This window comes from Neltuma alba, unplaced genomic scaffold (genome assembly GCF_004799145.2).
Source record: "Neltuma alba isolate B1F8T4 unplaced genomic scaffold, ASM479914v2 tig00005136_pilon, whole genome shotgun sequence".
In the NCBI taxonomy this organism is placed as follows: domain Eukaryota; kingdom Viridiplantae; phylum Streptophyta; class Magnoliopsida; order Fabales; family Fabaceae; genus Neltuma; species Neltuma alba.
Genome location: NW_021633993.1, coordinates 176,305 through 190,227, shown reverse-complemented (window position 1 = coordinate 190,227; position 13,923 = coordinate 176,305). Strand labels below are relative to the sequence as shown.

The window sequence follows — 13,923 nt, the reverse complement described above, 5'->3', positions numbered from 1 at the left end:
AAATTACTAAGTCTACAATTGCACTAAAACATACTTTAAAAATCGCACTAAATATTTTAGGGTGCTTGATGCATATTACCCTATATATATTGCTAACTCTACATGTATTGCCAACTGAAAATTCATTAAAATATAAAAAACTCACAACAACGTCTTAGAGAGATTTCAGAAAGCACTATGGGATACTAACCAAAGCAAACTAAAACCTAAAACAAACTATATAAAGAAACAAATACAAAGCAACTCCGCGAGTATCATTTAAACGAGCAAAACCCAACCAGTAAAGCTTTAACAATCCAAAAAGCTGTTAAACTGGCCTCTTTGGGAATGTATCTGAAAAACCTAAGTCGTTTTAAGTTTTTAGAAACGAAAAGGCTCCAGCAGTTGGCTGTTAGAAAATTATTGAAAAAAAGGATGACCTGAAAAATAATGGTTATTTTGTGTAAAAAATTAAATAACTTTTATTATATTAAATTACATCAAAAAATTAAGCAATGGCAATTTAATGAACATCCTCCGTAAAATAGAAGAAACAGCTAAAAAATAATAGTGATTGAGCCCTATTGACAAGGAAACTGCAAAACATCATGGATATTCACTCAGCATATTTAGTCATATATGTATCAGCTACAGGTCTAGAAATAAAGCAGCAATACAATTAAAAGTGGTATTCAGAGACCAACAACAGTTGAAAGAAATTTTCGTGGAGAAAGGAAAACAAGCAAGGGGGAAATTTTTTTTATTACAAAAAAAAATAGATTAGTTAGGTTTCGAGAAAGAAAAATTATTCTGAAATAAGTTTTTAATGCCTCCAAGCCATCATATTCTCCCTTCTAAATACCTTAATTGCTTGTACCATATCAGTCCACCTTGCACAAGCCCAATTATCATCTCTTTTGGCCCATTAATGTCTGGTTCATAGTCTCAGCCCATTTTATAATCTAGCCCATTCATTGCCAGTCTATTCAAATCCCCACTGGGAGAAATATCCACATTTAATGTTTGATAGTGCCTTAAATATGATTGTCTATAATAAAAGAATACCTATATGTAGCACCAAAAAAAAATTCGTTAGTATTTTGAAGTTTCAAATGTCAAAGATGATTTGAAGATTAATGGTTACTTCACTTTAAGAAATAACAATTTTGATTATATAAAATGACAACAAAAACTTTAACAATAAATTTCACCCAAAAAAAAAAACCTTGAGCGATGATAACTTTACTTGTGTTATTCTCCCATAAACGCAGTTATGCTGCTAATTAAAGTTTTATTGTCGTTTCATATAATTGAAGTTGTTATTATTTAAAGTGAAACAGTCATTGGTCTCTAAATTAGCACTGACACTTTAAAACCCAACTTAACTTTTCAAAATAATAGTTATCACTTACATGTTAAAGTTGTTATTACTTAAAGTGAAATAGCCAACAAACATTGTCTAACTAACATCATTATACATTACTGAGTGAATCAAGAATCATATTTGTAGGCTAGTCCTTACTTAATCATCAATATAATGCAATACCATGGCTGGCATGGGTAAGCAATCCAATTCATTCAAAAAAATATTATTCAAATTCACGGCACAAAGGCCACATATTCTAAATTTCAATTACGAAAATTCATTCTCATCTAATAAATATTAAGCCGAGCATTTCTAATTTCAGAATTACAATTGAACTTACCCAACCTAAGAAACAGAATCATAAATCTGAAACAAGATGGAATGAATTAAAGAAACTAACTCCCCCTTTTGAAGCTTATGAACTGCGGCCGTGCTCCACTCCTAGAAGTTGAAGGAATTCAGCTGCGCATTCAGCTCCATCAAGCGTCACAAACTCAATGTCAATGGCCATGGCAACTCTAACACTTGAGAAATTACTCAACAATCCAGAATATTCCCAGGCATGTTAAACGAAGTTCCAAGGAGAAGAGCGGTGCATATATGGAGTTTTGAGGTGAATTTGGTGTGTGAAGACCGCGGACAGAGGAAGAATGAAGAAAATGATGGAGAAGAAGATGAAGAGAAAAAGTGAGAGAAGATGATGATAATGGAGATCAGAGAGGACATGCCGTCACAAACGGAGATTTCAGAATGGAAGAGATGATGACAGAGAATGTCCCCAAAAAAACAACCCAAGTCGACGACAGAAAAGAGTGGAAGGAAAGGAAACTCAATCACTTCTTTTTGACCAATTGATAAAGGCTGCATTAGCCACCAACTGTGCTAATATCACTTGCACAAGAAATTGCGGCAATGTAATATTATATATTTCTAAGACAAAAATAGTTAGGAATTAAAATTCAATAATTAAGCAATAAAATTCCTAGAATCCCCTTGGACATAATTAGGCACAACTAAATCAATTGAGTCCAATTAAAGTGTCAAAAGCTTAAGAATATGCACATGAAGCTTTGAAATATAGAGATACATTAAATTTCCTCACACCTAAGTTTTTGCACTCTCTTGAACAAGAGAAATCAATCTCATTCCTGAGTTCAAGAGTTTAGGAATGAAGAAATGGCAATTGTATAAGTGAATCAAGAGGACTTCGTTGTAGTGTTAAAATACGGTCAAACGTAAGTTGAGTCAAATTCGCAGAGAGCATGCCAACAAATCCATTCGAGTGACAAGATGAAGTTAAGTTCAATTGAAATTAGACAGAAGCATCTTCACAATAAATCTGGCTTCCAAGTGGAATTTTACAAAGACGTAACGTAGTTTGAATTTAAAGCTTTTTCATAATATTTCAATTTGACCAAAAGTTTAATTGGTCGAATTTGATAATTCGAACTAAAGTTCGGCATTTAGTCGTCTAATAATGCTTTTTGTTTACGCACAAATCAACTCCAATTTTTTCCCAAAATGTTTTCAATGCTTAGAAACCCCCTTTTTTGAAGTCTCAAATTTTCAATTTAAATCACTCTATGATTAAGATTAAAGCTTTCAAAGCCATGATGTGTAACATCCTAGTTTTTAGTCTCAAGATTTAAATATTTAGAAAGAAGAATTGTTTTATAGTAAATATAATTTTACTTTATAATTAATTGGGTAAAGAGAGTTTTACCTAAAATATGATTTATAAAAATGAAAGAGATTATAAAATAATATAAATATTAGGTATTAAAAAAAGAGATAATTAGAATTGAAATGATTTATAAAAGAGAAAAGAGGAAAAGAAAAGGGTATATCTGCAAGTTTGGGCCTTAGGCCCATTAGGGTAGTTTGCTCTAATCTCCTTATATAACGCCTCTTCGGCCCCCGTCTCGTCTTCTTTGTTCTTCTTCTTCATGGAACATCTTCCTCTCTTTTCAGTATATAGTTTAACTTTACAGATATTTTTGTTAAGCAAAACAATTTCTTTTTTTTTTTTGAACTCACTTTATTAAAGTTATTCTACTTATTTATATCTATATAATGAGAATGATTTTGTGCTACTTAGAAAAAAACTTTTGGGTCTAAGATACAAAGCAAGTATATATTTGAGGTACTATAGAATTTTTTGGTGGTTTAGTTTGAAAGTTTAAATTTGAAATGAGGTTTTCGAATTTAAAATATAATAATTTCAGATTTTATAATTTTGAAAAAATTTCTTTTATTAAAGTATTTGAAGGATGTAAATGAGTAATTTAGTTGTTAGAAAATTATAAGTTAGGGCTAAAAATTTTTAATTTTGGGCTTTGAGAGTTTTGAAAATTTAGAAACCTCAACAAATATATATATATAAGCGTAGTTAATTAATTAAATAGCTTATATTAATATGTGATTATATTAATTGTGTGGACTAGTTATCAATTTGAGTACAAGGTTGACCTTGTGGTGATCTTTTTTATCGCTTTGGCGAAAGATAACCACTTTCCACTTATTATATTTGCTAATATATTGTTTGTGAGTATTTTTGCTATTTTGAACAATGATATGTTATTTGAAATTTAATGATATATGTTATACCTTTTAGGCTACGAAAATTGTTTTGTGGAATATTTTGGAATTGTGATTAAGAAGTTTGAAAGAAATATTTAACATATGATTTATATCTCATGGATTATGTTGAGAAAAGATTGACATATTTCTAGTTATATTGTGATTGATTGGTTGTTATTTGAATTTTGAGTTGGGTCCTGTTCTATCACGTGGTAAGACCGTCATTTATGCACATTGGTTGGCTTCCTTCGTCCCCCATAGTGGGGATAGGCCCTTGTGGCTCCTTATTCATCTCCTGGAGTGAGGGATAGGCCCATATGTCTGATTAATCTCCCATAATGAGGGATAAACTAATGTGGCTTGTATATTAGCCCCCATAGTGAGGGTTTGTATAATTGAGAATATCCTTACATACATTTTTATAAATCCATTGATATCTATATCTTTTGAGATTTGATAACTATCCCACGTGACACCTCATGAGCACATGTTAGTAAGTATGATGAGTTGAAAAATTAGCTACTAAGACTTTTATCTCACCTCATGGTTTCTAATATTTTCAGGTGATAGTTGTGGTGTTGGTCCATTAGGGAAGGCTCTGGAGGTTTAGTATACTACTATAGCTTGTATAGCTTCCCTCATGTTATTTTATGTGCTGATTTATTATATATTACCATGTAGGGCTCATTCACTCTAATTTTGTAAACTAATACTTTTGATTTGCTAATTACTGGGAATGCTGTCAGAAGGCCAGAGGTCTCTAAGACTGGCATGTGACACTCTTTTATAAATGTTGTCTTTTGATTAATGGAGCTTCCTAACTTATTTTAAAAAGATTTATAAGTTTGTATGTTTGAAAGTATGAGATTTGATTGAGCTGATGGTCAACAGTTATTTCTGGACTTCAAAAGTCCAAGACTCAAGTTAATGATTGATATTGCTGGTAATATAAGTTTATTCTTTTTAACCATGATAGTAGTTTCATAATTTTTAATGTTTCCTCTTTTCTATCATGCTTCATCTTTCAGCTAAATTATTTGATTTGATTTAATTTGGTTCTAGAAGAACGGTCATTACATGATGGTTGTGCCCCTAATTTTTACATTAAAGCTTTAGTATACCCACCATAGCGGGTGCCTTAAACTATGTTTTCTTCTTTTCGTAAATTATTTCCTTCATTTATATCCATCTAATCTTCTCCAAGGCCCTATGAAAAAGTAATATAACACTAAATGAAGACAAAAACCACAATAAGAACTATGAGATAAATCAATATCAAATACTACCTTCGCTTCTAAATACTACAAACTACTTCTTATATTCAGGATCAGGGATAGTATTTACAAGTAATGATAAAATAGGTAAGAATATTAACCTAAATAATTGAAACATAAAACTCACTAGTTAGCTTGAAAGAAGGCACAATTATTACTAAAAATGAGGATCTAATCAGTATTTAAAAAATAATAAAATTAAACTAATTGTGAGATGTACATATGATACATATAATTATTTTATATAATTCATTTTTAATGTGTATATTTCACACAAAAAAAATAATGATTTTATCCTCAAAATGACTAACTAGTTCACACACTCAAAATGATTACATGCTCAAAGCTTCAACCCTTTCGACAAAAGCAAAAGTTGACAAGCCGTCTGGACCATTGAAATTGTTAATAACGTTATTAAATTTGTTAATCGTTTTGCTGAAGTTGTAAAAATTTTCAAAAAAAATAGTTACTATAGTTGTAAAAGTATCATTTTTTTGAATCTTCTAGAAAACCTATTGTTAAATACTATATCGAAGTTGTTAATAGAGCTACAAAACTTATTAATGGCATTATTGAAGTTATGAAAATACTACTTTTTAAATTTTCTAGAAAACCTATTGTTAATTACTATACCGAACTTGTTAATAATGTTACAAAAGCTGTTAACCATTTTATCGAAGTTGTAAAAATTTTCAAAAATATTATTGCTGGCCGCCGGAGCTCAGGTGACCAATTGGCAGGGCCGCTGGAGCTCCGGTGATGGTGGTCACCTAAGCTCCGGTGGCCGCCAGTGGCACCAGAGCTTTGGCGACCGGCCAGCTAGTGGGAGCATTTGGTTTTTAAAAAAACAATAAACAAAATAAAGGACAATATAGTCATTTCAGCAAATTTATAAAAGTCAAATTGATCATTTGTGACTAAATTGGGATTTTACAAATTCAAGTGACCATTTTGACTTTTTTAAGTTCATGTGTCATTTTCCTTTTAATAATATAACAGTCTTATTAAAAATTTTAAGTATTTTGGTTAGACTTTTCAAACTATCTTAATAGTGTGACCGAATTTCTTTCATCTTAAAAGAAGAGCAGTAGATTTATTTAAATATTTGGTTTAAGTACGGCAAATTTGTTATAATGGCTGCTTTAATAAAGATTTGTAGTGAAGCACATTTATTTAAAGAAAAATAGTCTAAGAAAAAGGAAAGCAATTAAGCAAATAGAAAGGCCGTAAAAGAAGAGACAATAAGGTGAGGCGTATAGCAAAAATATTATCTTTCAATTAATTAATGAAAAAGTTGAAGAACATAACAGCTTTATGGGAAGGAAATGAATAAAATAGTCACATGAATAATTAGTTGGCAATAATTGCAATGACGATCGATGCATAACATCATAAATCATAATGATAGTCACAAGCAGTGTTACCTTTTTTTTTTTGGAAGAATTACAATTAAGTTCTACAGAAGAGAAATAATCACCAAAAAGTCTCAATAATAACCTTAACACCCTATAATGACAAGTTCTATAGTGAAAATAACAACTTCTGGGATTTGTTTTTCAATTGTTTTCCTTGTTTGGGACCTCATTATAATTTTCTCTTTTTTTTGTTAATCATGAAAATAGCATTTACTTTGAGACCAAGTAAAAATAACAAGCATCTTCACATTTTTTATAACAAAAGGCTAGGTAAGTTGGTGCTAGGTGATCATCAGGACCAGAGTATATCTGCCTTGGAATTTAAAGAGCAATTTTTTTTTTATGTATCTGTATATCCCATATCAATAAAATACTCACATCAATAATGGAATTTGAACCTGCAATATTACGGGTTATGGACCAAATTTCTATTAATTAGACCAACTTTTATTGGTAAAATTAAACTTCTTCAATTTGGAGATAATATAAAGATTCATGAAATGGGGTATCTCTAGATCTACCTTCTTCATATGCATATCACTTCCTACAATATCATACGCGCGCGCGCGCGTAATATGAAGTTTATAAGAATTAATTAATTCACGTTATTTGGTTTATAGATCATGAACATGGAAGGCAGCTAATGATATCAAATGTTGTTTTATGCGTATGGACAGTCATTTGGAGAATTTGCTTTTCTTTTGAGAAAGGAGCATTATACTTTATAACGCACTATGAATGACCAATGACATGTTCATTTGGAAAAGCAAACGAAAGAAATTTGGATTCCACTTCTTAGAACGACAATAATAATAATAATAATAATAATAATAATAATAATAATAATACAGATAATTTTTGGTCCAATCCATGAGAAGGCAACTCATACTTTGTTATTGTGCGGATCTAATTAGCAAAGGATTATAACTATTTGATGAAATCAGAAAAAAAGAAGACGGAGAATATTTGAATATGTTAATTATTGTATTATTTTTGTTTATTATTATTATTGTTATTACCTTTTAGATTATTCTAGAATATTTGCTTTGATGTTTGGGTTAGGATTAAAACCATAAATAGACCTAAACACATCAAATTTATACATCTTGCTTCAAAAATAACTACATATTAATTTTCCTTCCCTTTGAGTACTCTATCTTTTCTCTAATCCTCTCAATATCTAATCTCCCTCCTCCTCTCTTTCCCTTTTCCCCTTCCACGTTTTAAATCGTTACTGCTATAAATGTATATTCTTTGAACCTTAAGACCTACCTGACTTAGTTTACTAAGTGTCAAAGATCAAACTCATGAAACTTTCTTTTCTATAAATAAAAAAAAAACCCGACAGTATGCAATTGGTAAAAAGGGAGGTTAAAGAGCAATTTTGCCTCCGAAAATTTTTTGTCGAGAAACAATTGATATATTAAACTGTCGCTAGGCGTAATGTAGCTCATAGTGTTTCAAAAATAGTTCAACGTCACCCTATACTAATGCATGATCAAGACTGATTGTTAATGAAACAATTTTAGCTGAACTTTGCATTGCTAGCAAGCGACACGGTATAGAGTGGGGGAAAAAAAAAAGATTGAATCGATGAGGTAATTAAGGCTTGTAAACGGGGCATATTCAAAGTGAAGGCCCTAACAAAGACAAAATTTACGTTGGAACCATCCATATTCACAGTGAAGCCCTTGACTTTCTAAAAAATTATATAATAATTTATTTTCATGTTTTTGACACAAAACTTATGATAAAATCGCACTGTTCATTCTTATGAATCTATAATTCCATGTATCTTTTTATATTCTATATTGAATAACTCCATAAAATTTTCTTCTATCGACTGGAAAGAATATAGTCTAGTCAAAAGTGTGCGAGTAATAAAAATATAAAAGCTACATCTATGTCTATTCTACGTATTTTATATTGACATTCTTAATTTGCTCTTAATTGTAAAGTTAACTAGGAAATTGTCTTTGGTGATCTTTTAGTTCCATCTCGTAAAACTTTCAAGAAATTCACACTCAAGCTCCACTCCATCGTTACATTAGAGATATAATACATGCCGACAAGATTATGGGAATAATTGAATCAAAGTCGCGATAGGCCAAGTTTGTTTACTTTTTTTTTTTTTTAAACAACAGGGAAAAAAGAAGAAGAGAAGAAGAAGAAAAAAGTCAAATTCGTCCACAAAACACGTGAGAATGGATTTATATAAAGAGGCGAGTTAGAGTCGCCATTCTCGCACATTCAGTTGAAGCAAAATGAGAGGCTCAACTGTGCTTCACCTTCTTCTTTCGTCATTTCTGCTCTGCTGCTTCGTACAGCTGCAGCAACCTGCCTATGCCGTTAAACAGGTAAGCTGGCATCATTTGCTCGTAATTACTACCTCTAGTCCTAAATGTAAAATATAATTTGTAGAATAAATTGTACTACAAACTAAATCCTCATATCTAGAACCAGAGGTAGTAGTTAATAGTAGTATTATTCTTGTCGTCGTGGTGGTCGTCAACCACCTTAATTTCATCTTGCAGTCGTACATTGTATACTTGGGATCACATTCTCATGGTCCAAAGCCTTCCTCTGCTGATATGGAGGCTGCCACAAATTCTCATCACGATTTGCTTGCCCCCGTCTTAGGAAGGTACATGCATGTTTCATGGATCTTTGTGACCCATCTTCAATTATACCCTCTCTCTTTTTCTTCTGTGTTTTCCCCCTTAAATCGTTGTAGGTAATTGTAAAGAATTATGAGAAATTTTTTATTTTTTAGTAATTTTAAGTATTTTTCTTTCTATATCTATGTATATAAGGTAAATATATAACAGGTTAATTATGATAAAAAATAGAGGGAGTAATTGGGACATTAGGAGTTGTATTGTATAAGTCATGTGTCACATGAATGTAAATCCCCCCCCCCGGGGAATCACTCCAAAATATCTAATTTTGGTTATAAGATTTAATTTAAAAAGCAGAGAATAAAAGCAAAATTAGGGTCAAGGATGACAAAAAAGGTGCAACCGACAGATCCTGCCCATGTTTTTCCAATAAAGAGAAACAAGTAATATTATTACAACTAAAATGTGTTTAAAATTGTTTTATTATTCATTCTCCACCCCCCATCCCTTGTTTTCCTTAATGGGTTGTTACGTGGCTACCTTTTTGGATCCTTACTCTCTTATTTCAAAGCAACCTCTAACTCAATTCTTTTGAATGGTATAATTAACCTTCCTCTTTCTTCAAAGAATCCTATGTTTACAGTACTTACGTGAGTAGTTACACGTTTGATTTGGCAGCCGTGGAAAGGCCAAAGAAGCCATCTATTACTCATATAACCGACACATCAATGGCTTTGCTGCATTACTAGAAGATGATCAGGCAGCAGAGATCAGAAGTGAGAGACTCGCACCCTTATATGTCTATCATAAATTTAAGTAAATTCTATATTTTATATTATAAATTAAATGTTGATAGCGATGATTGACGCAAAATGGTTGGGAAATGGACGCAGAAAATCCAAGAGTAGTGTCGGTGTTCTTGGGCAAATCGCATGAGTTGCATACAACCAGGTCATGGGGGTTTCTAGGACAAGAAAGAAATGGAAGAGTCAGAGCTGACTCAGCTTGGGTCAAAGGAAGATTTGGTCAAAATGTGATTATTGGCAGTCTTGACACCGGTAACTAAAGCTATCAAAGTTTGTATAAATCTGTAAACATTTGCAACAAGATTAATATTCTTTTTTCATCCTCATACACTGAATTGTTTCATTGGATATATATAGGTGTTTGGCCAGAATCCAAAAGCTTCCGGGATGATGGCTACGGTCCCGTTCCTAAGAAGTGGCGTGGAGGATCAAAATGCGAGCTTTACAGTCTGTCTGGTCCCAACAGAACTCTTTGCAACAGGTTCCATCAAGACTTGAATTTTTATAATCAAAAGAGTTTAGGGATATTTTTACCTGGAAGTATTGCGGATGAGCTCTGGGTACGCGCAAGTTTATTTTGTTACTCAGTGTGCTTCGGAAGTTCTTTAACGGAAAGGACTAAATTGCTTCTTTGTTTAATTACATTTTTGGGGCATCATTGAGCTCAAAAAAAAATTTCGTGAATACTTTCGAGACAAAAAAGACATTTAACCATAATTAAAATATGACATTATAATGTGTAAAGTCTAAGCTGAACAAAACTAGAAGGTTGAGATATCTATGTGCATGAAATAGGAAGCTGATTGGAGCAAAAACGTTCTATCAAAGCTTTGAGATAAAACATGGGAGCCTTGGCCCTAGAAGTGAAGTCACCGCTCGTGACGTGGTGGGGCATGGGACCCACACTTTGTCGACAGCAGGTGGCAACTTCGTGCGAAACGTCAGCGTTCTGAACAACGGCAATGGAACAGCCAAGGGAGGATCTCCCAGAGCTCGTCTAGCAGTGTACAAGGTTTGCTGGAGTACTCATAGTGCTAAAGAGTGCACTGATGAAGACATGCTTCGTGCATTTGATCGAGCCATCGACGACGGCGTTGATATTATCTCCGTTTCAATTGGTCGGAGTGTCGTGCCTGATATTAATGACATGTTGACCAATGGGATATTCATAGGATCCTTCCATGCAGTTTCCAGGGGAATCCTAGTCGTTGCCTCTGCTGGAAATAACGGACCACGACCTCATACTGTGGGCAATGTAGCGCCTTGGATCTTCACTGTTGCTGCTGGCTCCATAGACAGGGAATTCAGCAATAATATTACCCTTGGTAATGGCCAAATCATTCAGGTTCGTAGCACTTCTCTTTTAAGCACATAAGTCTAATGCTTTTAACCAGTTTTGGCTCTGATCTTGTACTTTCAACGAGTTTTAGTTCTAGTTCCTATACCTGAGCTGCGTCAGTCTGTGGTAGCCTACTAAATGGTGTTAATGCTGCATCAACGAAGTTAACACTGTTAAGCTCGGGTTCAAGTTATCGTGAAATTATAGGGACCAACATTTTGGATTGTATGAAGTATAGGGACGAGAAACAACCACAAAAAAGCATATGAACCATAACCAAAACTCGTTAAAGGGGTGTTTGGAATAACTTTTAAGAAGTGATTCTACGGAGTTTGAAATAAGTTTGTAACAAGAGTTTTGTCTTACTTTGCATAAAAGTAATTTTTTTCGAGCAATTTTGAGGATTCTCAAACACCCCTAAATGTATAGGGACTTGGATTGGATTTAACCCAATACTAATTATATATTGATTTTGTTAGTTTTCCATCAGTAAAATGATCTGTCCATGGGTGTAATCAGGGCACAAGTCTTGCCATAAACTCGACATCTCAGAGGTTAATTCCTGTGGTCGTTGCTGGGAATGCCAGGCTTCCTAATGCAACATTTCAAGATGCGTAAGAATGAATTCCACAATTCACGATGCTCTCTGCTTGTTAAACTGTCAAATGTTTCCCTCCCCACTAGCTTGATCCTAATTAAAGTGCGAATATTATTCCAGTCAGCTTTGCAAAACTGGAACCCTCGATCCTAACAAAGTTAAGGGTCGCATATTAATATGCCGAAGAGGAAGGAGTCTATTGCCTGTGGACAAGGGCCAAGAAGCAAAGCGTGTAGGCGCATTGCAAATGATTTTACGAAATGATAAGGAGTTGAACACACGTACAGCTGATGTTCAGCCTGTTGACACCTCCAATCTTCCTCAAGATGCAGGTGAGAAGATGAGTAACCAAACAAGCGAATCGTATTTCGACAAAAACAAGTAAGTACTTATTATACACCTTTCTCATCCGCCAATCCTTTTGGGATTGCTCTGAAAATAATTTTGGTGAAAGTGCTACATTTCTATATATGCATATATTGCAGGAACCCCCTTGCATTCATGAATAATGCAAAAACATTTATACCAATGAGGCCAGCTCCAATGATTTCTGCATTCTCATCAAGGGGACCCAACTTAATTCTGCCCTCAATCCTCAAGGTTGTCCATTCTCACACCGTCTAATCAACTCCCCCCGTCATCAATTACATATTGTAATTCTTAACTTCTTTTTCTTTTTAATTTTCATAGCCCGATGTAGCTGCACCAGGTCAGGCTATAATTGCTGCTTATTCATTTGCTGCAAGTCCCAACAACCTAGATTCAGATCAACGTCGCTTTAACTATACTGTTCAAACCGGAACTTCCATGGCATGTCCTCATGTTTCTGGCATTGCTGGTCTTGTTAAAAATCGCCATCCTAATTGGAGTCCTGCAATGATCAAGTCTGCAATCATGACCACAGGTACATGACATACATTTACAATCTGTTGCCATGTTCACAATCTGATTTCTCTCTTTCTCTAACAAGTATAAAAAACTATATGTTGTTATAGCAAGCACTCTGGACAACACCAATAGACCGATTAAGGATGAACAAGATAGTAGCATAGCAACTCCATTTCATTATGGCACAGGATACGTGAAACCCAACCTTGCAATTGACCCTGGACTTGTTTATGATCTCAAAACTTCCGATTACCTCAACTTGTTATGCTTCTCTTTTTACGAGGAAAGAATAATTGAAGCCATCAATTATAATAGGCCATACAAATGTCCAAGGTCTTACAGACTACAAGATTTCAACTATCCTACCATCACATTGCCTTTTCTGGGTGTGAAACCTGTCAATGTTACTCGTACAGTAACAAATGTTGGGCCTCCAAGCACATATACTGTAAATATTAAAGCCCCAAGAGGATTTAAGGTTGTTGTTCTTCCAACAACTTTAACCTTTCAGAGGACAAACCAGAAGAAGAGCTATATGGTTATTTTGCAGGCAACACGTTCAGCCAAAACTTCAGAGCCTTCATTTGGAGAGTTGACATGGACTGATGGCAAGCACAGAGTGAGAAGTCCTATAGTAATCCCTCAACATGAGAAAATGGCTATGTAGATTTCAGTGTTACCAATAATCCCCTTTGTTTGTGTAATAGTTTGTGAGAGGTAGTAGTTTTAATTAGTGTGTGCTCAGATGTGTGTGGATGTACTCATCTATGTCTTCTTACAATAATAAAGCGATCAGTCTACTCGAGAGTTACTCTTGCAACTTTCTCAACTTCTGATTTTATATTTTATATTTTATCTATTTTTGGTAGCTCCTCGAGATCAGTCTTGAAAAATTTGTTACTTTTCCAGAGAAAATGGATGAGCGCACAATAATTATAATATTTCCGTATGAAATCTTACCAAAAATTTGACATGAAACCTTCATTCAACATCTAAAACTGAGTTGCAGAAGTGGAGACCTTGGGGAACAAAACTTGAGTTGCAAATGAATAAGACTGTA

General features: G+C 33.6%; 1 protein-coding gene across 1 annotated transcript; it reads left to right on the top strand.

The window, feature by feature from the left end:
* Window positions 1-8,878: 8,878 nt before the first annotated feature.
* LOC114746902 (subtilisin-like protease Glyma18g48580) lies at window positions 8,879-13,573 on the top strand. The gene is made up of 11 exons (XM_028935180.1): window positions 8,879-8,971; window positions 9,149-9,258; window positions 9,911-10,008; window positions 10,126-10,290; window positions 10,396-10,519; window positions 10,834-11,383; window positions 11,897-11,991; window positions 12,096-12,356; window positions 12,461-12,575; window positions 12,666-12,879; window positions 12,971-13,573. Exons 1-11 carry the CDS (start codon window positions 8,879-8,881, stop codon window positions 13,528-13,530), a joined length of 2,385 nt encoding a protein of 794 aa, XP_028791013.1. The 3' UTR covers window positions 13,531-13,573.
* Window positions 13,574-13,923: the final 350 nt, after the last annotated feature.

Bases quoted from the DNA above. Each gene is read 5' to 3' on its own strand.
- LOC114746902 (XM_028935180.1), top strand. From the start codon at position 8,879: ATGAGAGGCTCAACTGTGCTTCACCTTCTTCTTTCGTCATTTCTGCTC. The intron at 10,291-10,395 runs GTAACTAAAGCT...GGATATATATAG, and splicing joins TATTGGCAGTCTTGACACCG to GTGTTTGGCCAGAATCCAAA. The intron at 11,384-11,896 runs GTTCGTAGCACT...GGGTGTAATCAG, and splicing joins GTAATGGCCAAATCATTCAG to GGCACAAGTCTTGCCATAAA.